The 20,062-nt window shown below is 45.4% G+C and overlaps 1 protein-coding gene across 1 annotated transcript in view; it reads left to right on the top strand.

The window, feature by feature from the left end:
* Positions 1-13,489, top strand: part of LOC111848504 (zinc finger matrin-type protein 4) — a 47,526-nt gene extending 34,037 nt beyond the window's left edge. Inside the window, exons 6-7 of the mRNA XM_023820584.2 lie at positions 2,961-3,057; positions 11,641-13,489. Coding sequence (XP_023676352.1) covers positions 2,961-3,057; positions 11,641-11,662 — 119 coding nt within the window. The 3' untranslated portion in view covers positions 11,663-13,489. The remainder of the gene's footprint in view (positions 1-2,960; positions 3,058-11,640) is intronic.
* Positions 13,490-20,062: the final 6,573 nt, after the last annotated feature.

Genomic DNA, 20,062 nt, shown 5'->3' with positions numbered 1-20,062 from the left:
GCTGCCGGTGCCCCTGCCCCCCCCCATCGTCGTGTTTTAATTAACATGGGATCACAGGCGAGTATGGAGCCCTGGCAGATGGGTTTCTTAGCGACACTCCACGGTTGGCGAGGGACGCCGGTAATGCTGGAAGGTCCGTTGAAAGCCCCCTACCGCCCCCCTCCCCCGGTTTTATTAAGACAAACGACGTGAATCACAGCAAGGCTTTGGTGGGCGGGAGGCTGGCATCGGCCCGGGCCTTGGGCTCCGCAGCAGATTCTGGCTTAGCCAGTCACTCTACCATGCTGCTCTTTGCCTAGGGGGGACATTAGGGGACGAGTGACTGAAATCAGAAAATCCAACTTTAAATTAAATCTCTAATCAGTTAATTTGGCATAAGATGGCATATTCTGGACCAACCTGACATTTCAGGCCTAAAATTTCACTCTTGGGTCCTTCAGATGTGGCTGAGGCCGTCGTGCCGGAACTTGTGTGCGGTCCTTAGGTGAGTGGGTTTCACAACTTTGAATGGATTCGACATTACAGGTGGGCCGTTGATGATGTGGATGAAAACTTACAGTGCTTTTCCACTGCCACCAAGAACTGAGCTGCACCCGAGCCATACCCATGTCGTACCCGAGCCGTATCTGTGCAGCAGCCGCGCCGTACCCGAGTCGCACCTGCACCGTATCCACGTCATACCCATGTCGTACCCGAGCCGTATCTGTGCAGCAGCCGCGCCGTACCCGAGTCGCACCTGCACCGTATCCACGTCATACCCATGTCGTACCCGAGCCGTATCTGTGCAGCAGCCGCGCCGTACCCGAGTCGCACCTGCACCGTATCCACGTCATACCCATGTCGTACCCGAGCCGTATCTGTGCAGCAGCCGCGCCGTACCCGAGTCGCACCTGCACCGTATCCACGTCATACCCATACCGTACCCGTGCCGTATCTGTGCTGACATGACCCTGCTTACTATCAGGGCCAAAATCGTGACCAAGCCGACTGCTTGTGTCACCACCACCTGATTGGTTGAAATGCCGGTGTTCTGCATTGATATATATGGATTATCTGAAGGAAAAAGGCCATATGTTATATATAGTTCATTATTAGTATTATCACACATCACAAAGTGCTCCCGATAACTCAGAACATAAAAATTCCTACTTAAGACATTACTATAGATGGCAGCTAAGTACAATGAATTTGTGATGCAAAATCACGAATGCTAATTCCGCTAGGATTTGATGCTAACATAAGAGTGATTCTCACAGACATGCTAGCAGAAATCAGCACACAATAAATCATGATGTACACCATGTGACTGGAAAATAAGCATCTCTTGGGTTTTACATCGCTGTCTTTCTCCAAATCCCGCCTTTACGGAGCCGCCCCTTCTGCAGTGGAAGCGAACTGGAACTGCGCTGTAACTAGCGTTTCTTCGCGGTACTACTCGGGTACAGTTCAGTTCCTGTTTGCCAGTGGAAAAGCGGCGTAGACGGCTGGCTTTTATTCATTCTTTCATAGGCCTCAAATCTGAGGCCTGGCTAGATGGACACATGAGTCGATTCCTTGTCTACCTGACGTCTCTCACAAGTGCTGGAGATACATTCCACACGCCCCCGGATATACTGTCAGGCATCAGCCGACCCTCTCTCCTCCTGGTCAGTTTCTTCTCATTTACTGCCTCAGACTTAGTTACTTAACAACAAAAAGCATTTAATCAGCAGGTGGTTTAACTGCAACAGTTCTTTTCAGTTTGAATGAACTCAATCTCATACACTGCATTTCCGAGCGCAGTTACCTCAAAGAGCTTAACATTTTAACAGGAACATTACAGAGTGAAAAAAAAAACAGTTAAAATATACGTTGAAAATAGCTGGAAGGCGACTGAGAATTGGGAACAAAGACAAGTAGTTAGTCGTAGGATAAAAAAAATCCTTGGGGGTCCAAATGGCTGTGAATCAGCCCCCCTTGCTATGGAAATTTTGCTAAACACTAGGCAGAAATAGGTGTGTATGTGTTCGAGGTCAGGAGTGGACCTCTGAGAGTCTGTTCGGCCATCTGTCGGGGCAGCCATGTTGAGCCGGTATCTGTGGTGCGGGTCAGGGCTGTGAGGCCACTCCAGGAACTGCAGTGAATGTCCATCTCCGTACTCAGCAGGGTAGCATGCTGTCGTGCAGGATGCCAGGTAAGCAGATCCCCACCCCTGCGTTTCCTCACGTGCAGAAGCGTAAACCGTCGATGGCAGCAGCGGCACGAGCTGATGAAGAGGCTCCGCCCGCATCTCGCTCCCCCCACCCAGCCACCCCCCCCTCCTTGCGCGTCCCCGTCCGTTCTGGTCTATTTCGGGCCTCTGCGTTTCAGGCGCCACCTGCGAGCGCTTTAATTAGCTCACATCTGCTTCCTCTCCATCAGCGGCGCGGCTAATAGATGCTGCCTGGCTCTCGCTGGCTTCGCCGTGGCCTGAAAGCGGCCTTCTGCTGAGGCCCCCAAATAGACAATCTCATTACCCCCCCGTGGTCACGTTCCCTAGTGCCGGAATCTCTCATTTCCTTATGTGTTAATTACCTCCTTTCGACAAAGATGGCTGTATTCAGAAGCACGCTTTCCCACGCCAAAATGAGCTATTATGGGTAAAAAACTTGCAAATGTACAGTTACAGCATTTTTTCCGTAAATACACATGAAACAAATTTAAGGGTGACATGGGAAAATAAATAAGATGTTTTTTTAACCTGATTTTGTTCCCAGGGTTTCTGAAGTAAACAAGTTTAAAATGAAAAAGCCCCCATGATATTCAAAAACATGAAGCAATATTCAAACAAACAATATTAGAATTTATGCAACCATCTGTTTGTATTTTCCAGTAATGCACAGTTTGTTGCAGGTGTATTATCACGGCACAAAGTTTCTTGAAATGGAAAAACTGCACCTTAAAGAGATGAGATTTTTTTTTTTTTTACGTCTTCCAAACAGGTTTGCGTAGCAGCTATTCCTGCAACGTGTGCAACGTGATCCTGAACTCCATCGAGCAGTACCACGCACACCTCCGGGGCTCCAAGCACCAGAATAAGTGAGTGGCCCTGCTAACGAAGCTAACAGAGACTTGCTTTTGTCCCTTAATGAGTGTGCCTACTAATGCTAATGTAGCAAAATGCTAATTCAAAGTTGTGTTATTGCTTTAATCGCTAGTTCTGAGAATGATATGTACTTTAGCATGTATCCCCAGTATGTTGGATTGCCATGTTCAAGTTGAAGAAATACTGGATGCCAAACCCTGGGTCTCAGACATTAAATTTTGCCGAGCGGGGGAAGACAAATCGCATGCAATATTGGTTCAAAACAGTGCAGCTTTTTATTTTTCAATATGGCGGCTTACTTAACTAACATTAAGACAGATTGGCAATATCCCACTTAATAGTGTTAATGGAACAAAGACGGGCATATTTTAGGCCATACTGGCTTCAATCAGGGTGTCTATGACCTCATTCTTGTGGGGTAAAAGTCAACCTCCCTCATGCACCTTCCGTTGACAGTTCACAGGGCTATATTTGCCAGTTTGAAATGCAAAATTGATTAACGTCAGTACTGCGTGTTCGCATCACCATCCTGTTGAAACTGTCTTCATGAAAAGGACAAGACCTTAAAACGGTTATTGCATACATTGTTGTATACAATGCATACATCACTGTTCCCATAAACCACACTGTCAGCCTTTCAGTCAGAAGGAAACAGACCGCCGTATATAAACCTGCAAAAAATTAACTACATAAACAGGGATGTGAAATATGTCATAGGTGTATTTTGGTATAAGCTTTGATAGATTATCGAATGCATTATCTTAGATCTACCAGAGAAGCATTTCACAGATCTGTAATAGCGCATATTAATGTCAGTGGGCCATTCTAGTTCGCTGGCTTGCAGAACCTAGTCTTCTACACTCTGCCGGTTGATCTCAGTCACAGAGCCGTGCTCAGCAGAGGAGAAAATGTGGAGGAAGAGGAGTTATGGGCAACAGGCGTGTTTTTCATCATGTGTGGCATGAGGCAGAGGGGCTCAATCAGTGCTCTGAATCAAGCACAGGTCTCACCTGCTCCTGCTGTGCCCCCCCCCCCACCGTTGAGTGGAGGGGAGACGCCCGATGTATTCATTACTTAGCTGCGATGGCGTCCTGTCTCCCGGACGCACCCCGTTTCCTGCCCTGCCAGGCTCTTTATTAAAGCAGGATGGAACCACGTCAGGGTCGGGCCGCGGAGACAAATTGGAATTCCGGCAACATGACGGCCAGCCTGACATTCTCGACGCGTGGCAACTGCGCGCCGAAGCCGACCTCCCATCTACCAGATGGTCTTCAAACGTACACCCAAGAAGATACTTCTGCTTTTGGGTCCTGTAACCCCGCCTACCATCCACTGTCGCTATTTATTTTACCCTCTTTCAAACCACAAACCCGTGGAAGGTTATTTGTGATTTTTCGACGGCTGGTTATATTGTGGCGGCTTCAGGTGTCGGGGAAACCGATGGTCCCGCTGTGCTTGATTGGGGGGCATTCAGGACACGACTACTGGCCATCTAAGCTAAGTGAGCATTAGCCTATGGCTAATATGGACTCATGTTGAGGGGTCAGTCGCCATTTGACTCATTCGCGGGAATTTCAATCGTGCGTCTGTTTGAGCCGGTGGTCCACAGTAGGTGGCTTAATATACTATTATGGGCTGGATCTCCACCACAGAAAACAACAGCACAATATTTATGTGTTTAAAGATGCCCTATTACAAATTAATTCATTAAAAACAACAGGCACACGCCAACAAAGCGCTCCTGCATACTCATCCCTCGTCCCGAGTTGCCCAGCAACTCATAGCCTTAGAAGGGAAGGGAGGAGAGCGCCGTGTCGGACAGATGCTATCGCGCAGCGTGGAGGTGAGCGCGGCGTGGCCGTCCGCCGATAGCACGTGCCAGTCCTCAGAGTGTCATGGGCGGCCATTATCCTAATCTCTCCCGGCAATGCTCACATGGAATAGTTGCACTGGGAGATAAGGATGGAGGGAAAATTGGCCTGTAATGATAAGAAAGGGATCATTATTAAATGCATATTAGTGGAAACAGCCCCAGGGCATCAATTTGGGTGTTTTTCATCTTAAATGAGGCGTTTTTAAGTCTTCTAAGCAAGTGAAGAATATTACAGATATGTATTGCAAAACAAACGATGGAGAGACACTTGGGTTTGGGTGGGGGGGGGGGGGTTCCTACTGGGAAGATGGGAGCATATTTTTACAGAGGGCGGGTAACGATGCTTCTTGTGCCTAATGATGTTTCAAACGATCAGAACAGCTGTATCCTCCACGCAGATCAACGCTAAAAATCTGCATCTAAGCAAGTTTTGCTGGAAGTGTGTTGCAAAGGCCGCTATTAATGGATGTTTACCAAATAAAAAAAAAAAATCATATTCCTGCACCATTGGTTTTAAAACGGTGGCTTTAATGACGTGGTGGGGGGGGGGGGGGGGGGGGGCTTCACCTCCCTTTGTTTGTGTGCAAACTTTAATCGGCGTGGATGATTACAAATACTTCAAGGGGCTTTATCTCGCACTGGTAGGAATCCACAGAGTGACACTGTGCTCTATAAAAAGCAATACAATCTTTGTATTTATTTTTGACAGGAAGTAATTTTAGCTCATTCAGATTTCGGGGTGCCTGAGTAAAAAATGTCAAGGGTGGAGAGAGACGGCTCGCTTTGATTAAGTCTGGGTATGAGCCGCCCCCTCGGACAGCTGTCACCTCTCCCCCGTGTTGTCGTCTGCCTCTGGTTGTTGCTTTTTCTTAGCTTTATTAAGCAAGGTTGCGTAAAAAAAAAAATTCAGCCCCTAAATTGCCTGTGTGGTTGACTCACCCCGTGTTGTGGAATGTGAGTCTCGTTGCCACGGCGTCGCAGCCTGGCCTACAGGAGACCCCCTGGGTGCTGCGTGTCACAGCACAAAGGCAGCTTAGCTGTGACCGATCCGATGGCCAACCCGTCACCTGCCCCCTCCCAGCCACTTCCACAGACCTTTTCATCCCTCCCCATCCCCTTCGGACTTCCCAGGCAGGTTCAACTAACAACCTAACTAGTTAGGACAATAGCATTTATAGTCCAGGCCTGTCTTCACGCTCAGCCTTACTGCTGGTAGTGTGTCCCGGCCTTTGTCCATTTCCTAGCTTGAGCCACAGAGGAGAGAGGGGCGTGACCCGGGATTCTTCCCCCTCCCCACGGGAGTCCGTTGGCCCGCTTGGTTTCTGCGGGATGTGGTGAGAATGGAAAATCACGCAGCCGCCTTTGTCTCCCCTGCCAGCTCCCCTTGCCCTTCTCTGGCGTAAACGTCGCAGCTACGTCGTGTATCTATCAACGAGTCGCACAAAGTGATGCATGGAATAACTCATCTGTCCCTCTGCTCTTAGAACTGCCCTTACTTCCGAGCCTGCAAGCCGACACACGCATACAGACACCTACTTAAAAGTCCCAGCCGAAAGCCTGCCAACAAACTTTGATTTTGTGAATTTTGTCTTTGCGATATGATGAGTCCAGCCCACTCCCCTCTGTCACAAGCATCAAAGACGAGCCTCTTGATCCATTGCATTGACGTCACTGGCCCTTATCTCCTAGCTGCCCTCAGAAGATTAGGTACCTCTTATCTTTTACTGGGAGTAGTCATGCTGGGCCAGTAGATCATTTTAGGATGAGATGGGGCAGGGGCAGGTTTTGGGAGGATGATGTGGGGGTGGGGGGTGCGAGTGGTCCAGCTTTCACCTCTAGGACTTTTTTCCTTGTAAACTCAAAGGGAAGTTTATGGTGTGTTCGGCCATAACCGATTGGATAAGGAAGTGATTCCGCAGCAAAGAAGAGGCGACAGAGAGAAAGAATAATGGGGGCAGGGGGGCGGAGGGACCCAGGATTCAGGATATTAGAAAGTCAGTGTTATATCGTCAACCGAACTGACGTTACATACTAAAATATTCAAAGGAAATGGACCATTTTTTGCAAATGGAGTACATCCTATTATCATGCACAATCAACCTAAATATTAATATATATTAATAAGTATAATATGTTTCTTTATTAATTCATCTTGTGCGGTTTGCACAGCAGCTAATTTAGTATTAGCGATGACCATGGGTGAGCAAATTGGCTATGGATTCCCCATCTCCGCATCCCGAGAACGTAAGGGACATATGCCATTAAACACTCATTTCTGTTTCCATCAGTCAAGTGGTAGTGGGGTTTGGGGGGGCTGCTTTTGTCCATTCATCTGAATGACCTCACTGTGCGTGTCAGTGTGTGTTTGGGGCCATGTAGTAGTTGTGGTTGAGTTGGACTCCTCAAGGTTGAGGCGGAAACCCCAGAATGAGACACCAGCTGTCCATGCTAACTGCCCCCGAGTTTCCCCAGGGCTGGGGGAGCAAAAGGCTAAAGAGGCTGTGGCAGACAGCATGTTCAGGTATCGCAGTGTCCCTGCTCTTCTTGGAGCAGGATCTGTTCCATTAATCTATCACTGGTCTTCTCATCTCCCGAAAACGAATTATGCTGCTTGTCTGGCAGAATAAGCTACAAAAACTACAAAAGCGAACGACCAAGAAACTCCCACCAGCATCGAGCTGTCAGCCTCGCAAGTACTAACATTAAAGTTTCATTTGCAGTGTGACTTTCTGTTCCATCTTACACTGCGGTTTGCCTTGGCAGTGAGCGGTAGCACGCAAGTGATCCGCTTCACCGTCATCTCAAGCTCTCACTTCTCCTATGGTTTTTTCCCCCATGATAAAAGCATCAGATGCACTTCCCCCGGTCTCTGGACGGTCTTTATATGGGGCAAAAAAATACCCCTGTTTGCAGGAGGGGCACCTTAAAAGCTTTGGTAGAAGGAGAAAGGGCTTGAGAGATTGTAGTGATGGAGCATAGCGAGGCAGGAGGTCCCATTGGCTGTAGGGATTTAGTGGCCGTGCATGTTCAGGCAGTGAGGAAGCTGGCTTTGGAGATGTTTTACACACCACAAGCAGTACTGTCATTCAGACAGACGGGAGAAGAATGGATCACAGCACCTCCCCATCCATCAGTGTTCCTCCCCTCAGAAATACCTGGTTGAGCATCAATGAGATTCACCAACAAAGCTAGAGGCTGCAACCATTCTAGTCGCCCAATTTATGTCATGCCCTGCTCGGCCGATCCTCCCGTGTGCCACGCCCCCTTGTTACCTCGTGTGGAATCCCTGTGTTCTCAGCTGTGTCTAGTTGTTGTTAATCAATTCTATGTATTTAGTGCTTCCGAGTCTGTCTTTGACGTTCGTGCTTGCGTTTGTGTCCTGTGTTTTGGTGATTTCCCCGAATAAACCCCCGTTTACCCGAATTCGCGTTTTTCTGTGCTGCTTCCCCGGACGCAATCCGTAACAACTAATCCGACCGAGTCTTGCTGCTCTTTGTCGTATCTTCCTCGCATCGTCCTCTTTAATCCAGGGCCACATCATCTATTCAATCGCCGTGCACCTGAAATCCCCAATTTGTCCCCATAATGTAATATTCCCACAACCCACGCACACACAGACACAAACATGCACACACATAAATTTACAAACAGTTGTGGGGCCGCTACGTGAAATCCTTTGTCCCCCTGGGAGGTGGACGATTGCTCGGTTGCCATGGCGCCCTAATCAGATACCCTCACATGTACCATTGACTGAATCCCTCCCATCAGCCAAAATCACTGCTTCTTAACAGTGGCTGTAATTTAATATAACTATGGCTGAAAGTATTCTTCTTCCTAGATTGAAAATGTGATTTAAAAAAAATCATTTTGGCACTCATTTTTCCCTCAAACATTTTTGCTGAATATTTCTTCACTTATTATTTGCGTTTGTGACCTTCCTGATCACTTTAACCAGTGTGGTCATTCTCTTCTGACCCTCTCTCATTAACAAGGTGACATATTTACTGCTTATTGGACGTTTTCAGTTTATCGCACCATTCTCTGTAAAACTCTACACACCAGTGTGTGAAAATCTCAGAGAGGGAAGCTGTTTCTCAGGAGCTGGGATCCCCATATCTGGCACCAACGATCATGCTGCGTTTAATCAGAGATCACACGTCTTAGTGATTGTAATGCTTAGCCAGCCAGGAGCTGGGCATCCCGACCCTGCCGGTGTGCTATATCGCTGCAGCCACGTGATTGGCTGTTTGGAGGAGCAGGCTGTTTGCGTTGACTAGCAAGGTGTGCCTAATAAAGTGGCCACTGGGTGTCTTATTGTTTTATGTTGATCACGAGTGCAAGTTTTATGAGAAAGATTTTATATCAGACTCGTATAATAGATAAATATCACAGAAGAATATAGAAAAATGATTTTCTACCAAACCAAGGAGGTCATGTTGCCCCTTAAAAAACGTATTAGACCTGACATTTTCTTTGAATGGATGGGAGTCAGAATTTTTAATTTTCATGTTTCGACAGGCTAAATGGGTACTAGGCCAGCAGAGTATGAATTTTATGTACCTTGCTGTGACAGTTTGGCCTGCCAGGACAAATCCTCCCCCACCCCCCATTTCAGGAGTCTGAACTTTCTGGAATAGGAGTATATTCTTGGCAGCACCCCGAACTTCATCTTAGTGATGTTCGGGCCACATTGTCTGGTGCCTGGGGGTTGCCAAGGCGACGGGGATTGTGCCTACTGTCTGTGTGCTCTGTCTGGGGCACCCCGGTGCACATTCCCCCCCGTGTTTCACCTTCAGAGACGCAAGGAGGGATCCACAGGGCGTAACATTATTTTTCATTAAACTGTGGAGATACTGTTATGATTCTAGAACCCAAGTGTTTCCCCTGGCTCGAGGCTAAGCTTGTGATGATGTCATTTAAGCACTCCCCACCATGACAACACTTTAGAACGAGGAGAGCTGTAATCAGCCAGTGTGACATGGCCTGTATTGGGCTCAGGGGGATGTGGACTTTAATGTTGATAGGCAGGTGCAGATTTGTGTGTGCCAACCACTCCATCCCGCTGTAGTCTTTCTTCATTAAAATAGAAAACCATGGCGATTCGGGGTGACAGCGCTGTAAATCTGGAGGAGAGGATGTTTCATTACCCATTTCCTGAAGGTGAGTTGATAAGCCGCGTGTTTTTTTTTCATTAAATGTTGAGCAATGGTGTCTCGGGGTGGATGAGTTTGAGACGTTCCGTTTGGCTTTAATGGTGGCGCCCTGAAACGCGTCTGTTTGCGCGGTTTGCCGGTCTGACCTCCCACATCTTTGCTGGTTTTAGAGGCCCAGGTGATGCCACATCCTGTCCAGACAAAGCGATAATCAGCACTCTACTGTAGTTGTCCCGGAAATTTTTCAAACGACTAGCTTAAATCCATCTGTTGACTTTTGGGATCATGAAAACCGGAGGGTCTTGGAAGGGGAAGAGGGGAACCAACAGTGGGAAAACCAAGAATCGCTCGGGGACTTTAGAGAGTCTCTCCACTGGCTAGATCTGTGTTTACTTTTTCAAAGGCCCAGGAGCCGAAAATTGCACTTCTCAGGGGTAAACAGGGTCTATTTCTAGGGTACTCTTTCTCCTACTTATCTCTGTTCTAATTAATTTATTAAACTAGTGCTGAAAAGTCTAGCCGTGGAATAAATATTTCACAGACTAATTGAGAATGTATTACTTTCACAACTAATTAGACAAAGCGAGTCCATCTTCAGCATTAAAATGATTACTTTTTAAAAGCCATTTCAGCTGTGGAAAAAGACAGGAAACAATGCTAAAAATTAAATGACATTAAATGAGATGTTATATAGGAATGATGATTGAACCTTCTTGTTTATTCGAAGTGCAGGTCTTAGTAATATAAAAGGATAATTAAGGGCTGCATTTAACAGACACCCAACACACTTCTATAGGCAAATGTTGTGCTTTCTGTACCAATGAATAACGTTAATGTGGGGACCCCCTAGACACAAATTTACTATAATTAAACACGTTCCGACAACCCTTTTGGTGGTGGTCAGCGGTAGGTTTGCAGTTTTTGGAGCACCACTCAAAAAAGCCAATTTGGCACACCCTCATGTAATGATTCCTTGTGGCCACCAGGGGGCCTCCGATCCTTGGGAGCCCCACACAAATGCATATTTAGAGTGGTGGTAAACCTCACCCATTGCCCATTCATTGGTTTTCCCCTTTGACTCTCCCTCCTTTGCGCTACCCCTTCTATCTTTCCTCATCTCTCCATTGAGATAGGGGGCCAGATGCTCAAACTATGGCCGCCGCCAGTCAAGTTCACCCACAGCTTCTTACTTGGCCCATTTAATCACAAAAAAAAAAGTTTTAGAAAAAGCAATTTACCACTCTTGCTTTGTAGTGCCGTGCAGAAGCATGCGCAGTTCGTTAAGGGTTTCCCCTTCGGCAGTGAGAGGTAATGATTAAGAAAACTGGGCTCAGTCCCAGATGCCGTCTGGTGTCTTTCCCTCTCAGCTGGGACCCTGCTGTTGTCCCCTTGAGCTGGGAGCTTAACCTGAACTGTTTCAATAAGCACCCAGCTGCAGTAATAGAACAACTTTCCCGTAGTCTTGGAATAGCGCAATAGAGCACCAGGAGGAAGAGACATTCGGTTCAGGGAGTGTGAGAAGCAACCTTGTTCCCTTCCTCTCTTTTCAGCTTGAAGCAGCATCAAAAGTGAGGATCCATCATCTCATCAAGGGATGTCCCCCCCCCCCCCCCCAAAGGAAATAGCACAGATCCCTGGGCCGGGGGACCTGCTGGACTTGTATGGACACACACTTCCTTTATGATGTCATAGTCGAGGCTCACGCCCCTGGACTTCATCCCAAGGGTTTGATCCCTCGCAATCAAAACCACGACCAGCCAACAACACGGACAGCAAAACATGGACTTGTGTGCTAGAGATACAGGTGACCGCTTATAAGCCTCTAGAGTCAATGATTACATATATACTAGCTGAACTTGGGGATAAGATCAACAGTGATAACTGATGATAGCTACGCTTAGTAGGGGAAGACTGCAAACTTTGACCTGAAAAGTGCCGGTCCCCAAAAAGAAAGATGTTACACTCTGGGTGGTTGGCCAACCTTCACATCGCCCATGATCTCAGCAGTCCAGTTGACTGTGGTCGGAATGCTGGCCTGGAATCCTGGACACCTAGAGTCACATGATCATGTAACAGATCATGTGACACTTTGCTGGTTTACTGAACTACTAGGAGAAATAATTGAATTGATGTACTCATTCTGATATGTTAGAGATTTTTTAGAAAAAAAAAAACAAATGATGTCATGCATAGTATGTACTTTAAACTTAATTTTGTGCAGGGATGCATCACATAGGTGAAAAGATATATATATATAGATATATATAGATATATATATATAATAAGAGATTATGTTGATATCTACTATTCTGCACCACATTGTTTCAGGATTGTATGAGTTGCACTGCATTAAATTCCACTGTAAAAGAATTTATAGGTTTATGTCTGATTGACAGTAAAATGGGACACCCATGGTGCACAAGAGTCCTTTCGTTCTGGAGAAAATCAGTCTGTTATTTTGTTATATAATAGCTTTTGGGTTTCCAAGAAATGATGAGTGACAAGTGTTCAGTTGGCTCTCAGGAAGTGCCTGATTGGTCAATTACAAGTACGCACTCAGCCAGAAGAACACATGAGATCGATCCCATGGATTCTTTTGTTTGTATTTTGTGAGAACAAGAGATGAATCCAGAAAGCAGTGTGTCATTGCTATGGTGTTTGTTTTTGTGTTGCGAAGACACAAAGTCCATCCAAAGATTGTTCAATAGCAGCACCATATGGTACCAGAACCTAAAACACAGTTTCCTGATTTATGCAAGAAGAACCAGATCAGAAAAAAAAGATCCGGCATTGAGGGGCACAAAAGTCCATGCACATTTCTTTCCTGCTTCGGTCATCATTTTTACTCGCTCTTTCGTCCAAACTGGGACCAGTATCTGAGGATCTATGAATCAGAGACCTTTTGGCATTGAAAGTGTGAGCATTTGTGCTGACAAAGACCATGTCCCTTCTCTCCTGGAAGAATTGTACCGGGGGAGAGAGAAAGGTCTTGGTAAAGTGAATTCCCTTCACAAGAAATATTCCCAGACTGTAACATGGGCTGGTTAAACCTCCTATCGCACCTATCTGCAGTATGGCTGTGGGTAGCACAATAACCATTCAGGCCTGTAAAGAAGGGTCAGTTTACCTTAATTAAAGGAATCAACATCAGTCACTTCCAGTTCTAATCTATACTATATGCAATATACACTATTTCAAAATTCGAGGCGAGTTTTGTCACGTACTAACACTGAGTTGTTTTTTAAACGGTCGATTTTTCAAATTTCCAGCTTTGTGTTTTGCCTGACTGAGTCTTCGAGTCGTTGTTTATCCATACATGAGATGCATATTATTTATAAACCGTCTCTTGTTAAAAAAAAAAAAAAGTGTTTTTTATAATCAATAAACTGTGTCCTTGAAGGGCTTACGTGGGAGAGTATTTTGTTAAATAGCATTGTGTCTTTAGATGGAAAACATTCTCTGTGTTTGTGACAGCCAGTAATTTGTCGTTTTCTAACCTTTGTCTCCAATCGTTCCATCTTTCACCTCTATCGTCTCGTTATGGTGCTTTGACATTAACAGATTGTTAACATTAGGCTTTCTCTTTACTTTTAATAAACCTGCTATTGGCAAAAAGAAAAATCTGTCACGCCCTGACAGATGCCGGGGGAAGCACCACAGCTTTAGAGGAAGACGCATTCTTGATAGACGAATGAAAGTGAAAGAGAGAGCCCAGAACACTTCTCTCTCCTCAAGGGAGACTGTAATCTATCTGTGTCGCTGAAAGATACCTAAGGATTATTCTGCATCTCACAAATGGACCAGGGAATCTGTGAGGTACAAAAACTTTATAAAGTCCATCCATCCATTCATCCATAAATCCATCTATTCTATAACTGCTCTTGTACCAGATAGTAGGGAGCTGGTTCAGGGCATCACAGGGCAAAGGGTCGTCCATCAAAAAGTGTACAGACACACACAGACAAAGACACACAGACACACACACAGACACACACTTATGTATCCTCATCTTTGTGGGGGCCGTCCATTCATTTCTATGGGAAAAACCCTAAACCCAACAATGACAACCGTAACCCCTACCCAGCCCTAACCTCAACCATAAGTGACCAAACAAAATGCATGACTTTTTTCGTTTTTTGATTGCAGTCACATATTCTTATAAAATTGAGGATATCCTTGTGGAAACCAAAAAAATCCCCACGAAATAACAAAAGTTTTTATCACCTTGTAGGGACATTTGGTCCCCACAAAGTAATATATACATAACCCCCTCCACACACACACACACACATACGCACAGTACATATATTCATGTCCTTATTGGGGCTCTGACCCTTATCCTGTGGGATGTGTCCTGCTATTGTCATTACAGATGTGGCCAAGAGACAGTTGGTTTTGCAGCCGCCCTTTAATAAAGAATCCCATCAAGAATCGAATCAAAGATATTTTGTGAAACAGCTTTTCAGTGCATGCTCTGTGTCCCTCATCCGATTAAGTTTATTAATCTCGCAAATCCCTCCTCTTGTTTTCCGGTTTCCTCTGCAACGACACCATATACTTGTGAAATCGTAACATTTTCAGTGTTTGGAATGAAATATTAGAAGTGTGTGTCGCTTTCGCTCCGCTTCCTTGGTTTGTGCCCCTTCCTTTGCCCGTGCCTCCTGCCAACTGGCTCGTGAAGGAGGCAGAAGGACAGGCGTGCCATGATTCATCCATCAGGTGGCTCACGCGCCGTCGTCTCGAAGGTCCCGAGATGCCCCGTGGTCTCCATGGTGACGGGCACATGTAAACACAAGGCGGAGGGCAACCCAGTATGAACCGTTTCTGGCAGCTAACGGTGCACAGCTGAGGAAACCACCACCTCCAGACCAAGATTTTGTTTCAACCAACCAGTTAACTGTAAAGAGTCACAGTCACAGACGGTTGAAACAAAATCTTGGTCTGGACTTTTACTCTCTGGACCTGAACTCCCCGCCTCTGCATGCCGTATATGTTTTCAAAGCAATATGACCGCATCACGATTGTTCGGTTTTTAAATGTTAGGACACCACTGGGATTGTACCATTGCGCTCTTGGCAATTTTGAAATTAAACATAGATCTGTATCACTGACCTTTTGATGTAGCATGTTCACAAAAAAAGCATGCAGATCTGATGGTGTCACAAAACAATCAATGAGTTTGATTAAACTGGTTTTACTGCAGTAAAGTCAAGCAAGACACAGACTCACGCACCTTCAACGGGATCATCTCACTTTGGGCAGCAGACCACAGGAGACAGACACATACCCATGCAGGACACATGCAAACACAGGGCAGACAGCTTCTGGATCATTCTTGCTAGCTAACCTTGCCCTGTGAGGAAACCTTCTTTAACATTTAGTACCAATTGCCTGTGAATTTAGTTTGTCTGAAAAAGCAAACTGGTCTCTCAGAGCTGGTCTCTCTTGGAGTGAGTATCTCAATGGAGAGAATCTCCGGAGGCATATTCTGCTCTATTGCCGTTTTAGAAAAGATGAGGCTGGTTTCTCATAAAGCAGAATATTTTCATCACAAACCACTTAATGAATGTCTGCTTTCATATTTTCTTCAGATCATGCGTAGCCCAGCGATAATTTCTTACATTTTTCATGTTTCTACATTTTACATCGTCGCCGCTGTCTCTGTCATCCTCTCCTGACTGAAACACAGCTGTCTAGACAGTCTGTACCCTTGGTAGGAATCCTCAGAAAAAAACCTTTGCTTTTTAATGCTGCTTAAATATCTGATCTGATTTTTTTCTTCCAACAGTGGATCTGGAAATTGCATCGGCATATGCCTATGGATTAATGATATCAATTATTAGGCTGCAGAACATCATGAACCCTTTCCAGATTTTGTTGCATTATCTAAACAGATGGTCAGTTTAGTTTATTAAAATGTTTGAAATAAATGGAATGCATGCATGAGTATATTTAACCAGCCTCAAAGTGTGTTTTTGGAAAAATATGACCACGTCACACTTGGTTTTTAGATGTTTAAACACCATTGGGATTGTACCATTGCGCTTCTGGCTGTGTTTTAGATTAAACATAGATCATCACTAACCGTGCTCACAAAAAAGCATGCAGATTTGACGCTGTCACAAAAGAATCAATGAATTTGATTTAAACTGGTTTTATTGCTCCAAGATCAAGCAAGCGCCGTCCCAGCCAAGGTGCCAGGCTTCCTGAAGTCTACTGGGCAAAAGACCACAGGAAACCAGAGTCCTCCAGGACTCAGGGCTGCTGATTGGATGTGAGGTGTGTGGGAAAACGACTTGAGTGTAGATGATTGGTGGAGTCAAAGGACGTGAACCTGCTGGTCAGTATATATTACGCCACAGACTTGCAGATTCAGTTACAGTCCTAAGGACCACCGCCTTCATCTTGGAATAAAATAAGAGCATGAGTGTCAGAGCTCCTTTATTCTTCAGGTACAGGATTGAATTTGTCTTGTGAATGTACCAAAGAAAAAGTCCTTGAGAATTTATATAGCCTCCCTGATGTATTTTAGACAATCAATGTGCCGTTTACACAATCAGTCAGCTACTCTGTACTTTTTCGGCATTAAGAGCATCCCTTCAAACTTTCTATGAACCCGCTCCTGTGGTATGCAGCCCAGGTGGCAATATTGATCCAAATCTGTGTCACCTTCAAGGCTGTGGTTATGCTGTTGTCATCAATAAGGCCTGAAGGGGGAGCCCCAGAGCAGATTTTGCTGGATATTCCATTAGAAATGTTGTGACTTTTAACAGAGAATCAAAGGGAAAAGTGGTGGAAGTCAGAAAAGCTTTGGAGGTTTGTGATCTTTTTATTTATTTATGTATTTATTGCCTGCAGCTCAAAGTAAAGGAAAATGGAGGAAAACCTGATTTCTTTAGTGAAGTTATAACAAAATGCGGGCATCTGTGATTAAAAAAATAAACAATGAAATAGATAGGCTGGATTGCCGCATTTCAGAGAAGCCATCAGGCTTGTCCAGGTTGCCATGGAGAAATAATGATGTGGCGCTTAAGCTGGACTGGTCTTTTTCAAATTTATAACTCGGTAACAACCCAGTAACTTTGTGACATACAGGGGTCATGATAACCAATGGCCTGTCAGGCATCAGACCCAAACTCCACCCCTTCACTCCCACTCCACCAATGGGTGCCAAAGCAGAAGCTGGCACACCCAGCAGCAGTGACTGGCTGGGGGATGGGTCACATGATCAACCCCATGCCCTCATTGGTCCCGCTGACGTAATGAGGATGGAGGCCAGGTGAATTGAGGGTGAGATATTTGTGGCACAGACTGATATTTGACCTCCAAAAGGGACACTGTCTGCTGAACTGATTATCACTTTTTCACTCTATGCCATACTGAAGGCTTTTGTGTGACTCTGTGGGTTAGAAGTGCATGCTTGTGTCTGCATGGTTGCCAGTTGAATCCTGCAGCCAACGGAGTGATCATATCAATGCTGAGCCCTTGAACAAGGTCCTTAACCACAAAAACTGCTGCTGGCTGCTAGAAAAATGGCTGACCGAGTGCTTTGACCCCAAGCTTTGCTCTCAAAGGACAGCTTGATGGCATATGTGAAAACCAAAGAATTAATATGTGCTTCTACGAATTGCAAATAAAGTTTAATATTATTCCTAAAGTTTACTGGCAACCCATACTTATGAATGGACTGCCATGAATTATATTAAAATTTCATATTAAATACAATGGTTCATGTTAATAAACAGACACGCTACTTTGTGAGGCTCATGAAGACATTGAGTGGCTTCAGTGGTACAGTACTGTACTGTATGTAGTAGTTTTATTATTATTATTATTATTATTATTATTATTATTATGTACTGCATTCATATTATTCAGACCTACTTACAAATTCAACTTAGAGACAGACTTAGGGAATGGTATTAAAGTTTGGGGTTTCTGACTTGTAACAGGCTTAGGACTAAACAGGGGGGGGAACTGGATGCCCAGCAACACCTGCTGGCCAAAGGAGGAAGGACACGGGAGAAGGGATCAGGGGTCACTGACCCTGACACACGAGGCCCCTAAGGGAGATGGGGGAGAGGCTTGTTGGTGCGGAGAAGCTGGAAACACGTTGAGTTTTCCTTGATCGAAGTTTGGCACAGATGCCATGCTGGCATTAGCTAGTGTTCATTTTTGTGCCGCCTTCTACTTCAGCTCTGTTCTTCAGGAGGACGTGTCTATGCAGCCGGTTATCTAGGGAACCAGATCTGCTCTAGCTACAATCTTCAAAAGAGTGCGTCTTAAAAGGGCCTCAAACACGCATTGACAAAGTGCTTTTTGGACCTGACTCTTTTTCTTTTTTCAATTTGCTGCACCTGCCTCGACTAGATTAATCTGAAGAACAAAGGATCTCCGGTGAGTGGCTGCATCTTCAGCACATCGGCCTCCCAGCCTGCGAGACGAAGAGCTCTGTGACGTGACCTTTTCCACTGTCACCTGCACTCTTTGGAGGACTTCCTTCGCTATCCCCCCCCCACCCCCCCAATACCACAGCCGTGATGGAACCAAACCCTGTGGAGTCCTGTATGGTGAGATAAGATAAGATGAGTCACTGCTATCAAAGTCAACAGTTGCTGCTAGTTAAGTCAACAGTCACTGCTAGCTAAGTCAACAGTCACTACTAATTAAGTCAACAGTCACTGCTAGCTAAGTCAGCAGTCACTACTAATTAAGTCAACAGTCACTGCTAGCTAAGTCAACAGTCACTGCTAGCCAAGTCAGCAGTCACTACTAATTAAGTCAACAGTCACTGCTAGCTAAGTCAGCAGTCACTACTAATTAAGTCAACAGTCACTGCTAGCTAAGTCAACAGTCACTGCTAGCCAAGTCAACAGTCACTGCTAGCCAAGTCAGCAGTCACTACTAATTAAGTCAACAGTCACTGCTAGCTAAGTCAGCAGTCACTACTAATTAAGTCAACAGTCACTGCTAGCTAAGTCAACAGTCACTGCTAGCTAAGTCAACAGTAACTGCTAGCCAAGTCAGCAGTCACTACTAATTAAGTCAACAGTCACTGCTAGCTAAGTCAATATTCACTGTTAACAAAGTCAGCAGTCACTACTAGCTAAGTCAACAGTCACTGCTAACTAAGCCAACAGTCACTGCTAGCTAAGTCAATAGTTACTGCTAGCCAAGTCAGCAGTCACTACTAATTAAGTCAACAGTCACTGCTAGCTAAGTCAACAGTCACTACTAATTAAGTCAACAGTCACTGCTAGCTAAGTCAACAGTCACTGCTAGCCAAGTCAGCAGTCACTACTAATTAAGTCAACAGTCACTGCGAGCTAAGTCAACAGTCACTGCTAGCCAAGTCAGCAGTCACTACTAATTAAGTCAACAGTCACTGCTAGCTAAGTCAACAGTCACTGCTAGCCAAGTCAGCAGTCACTACTAATTAAGTCAACAGTCACTGCTAGCTAAGTCAACAGTCACTGCTAGCCAAGTCAGCAGTCACTACTAATTAAGTCAACAGTCACTGCTAGCTAAGTCAATATTCACTGTTAGCAAAGTCAGCAGTCACTACTGGCTAAGTCAACAGTCACTGCTAACTAAGCCAACAGTCACTGCTAGCTAAGTCAACAGTCACTGCTAGCTAAGTCAATAGTTACTGCTAACTAAGCCAACAGTCACTGCTAGCTAAGTCAACAGTCACTGCTAGCTAAGTCAATAGTTACTGCAAGCTAAGTCAACCCATCTCTCTCGATTCGAGTCTCCCTACCACGCTACCTGCATGACTGCCGCTCAGGGGAACTGCCAAATCGGCCATCTCCGGCTCTCGGGGAAGTTATTCTTGTGTGAGAATGCCCCCCCCCTCTCTCTTTCTCTGTCTGTCTTTCTCTTGCTCTTGTGTCATCAGGTAACTCCTGGTGGGAAATTGCAGGTGTATGTACTTAAAAAAAGACTCACACTGTACCACCGTGCACTGCGGTT

This window comes from Paramormyrops kingsleyae, chromosome 20 (genome assembly GCF_048594095.1).
Source record: "Paramormyrops kingsleyae isolate MSU_618 chromosome 20, PKINGS_0.4, whole genome shotgun sequence".
NCBI lineage: Eukaryota > Metazoa > Chordata > Actinopteri > Osteoglossiformes > Mormyridae > Paramormyrops > Paramormyrops kingsleyae.
The sequence above is the reverse complement of the archived record's forward strand: the minus strand, read 5'-3'. Positions and strand labels throughout refer to the sequence as shown.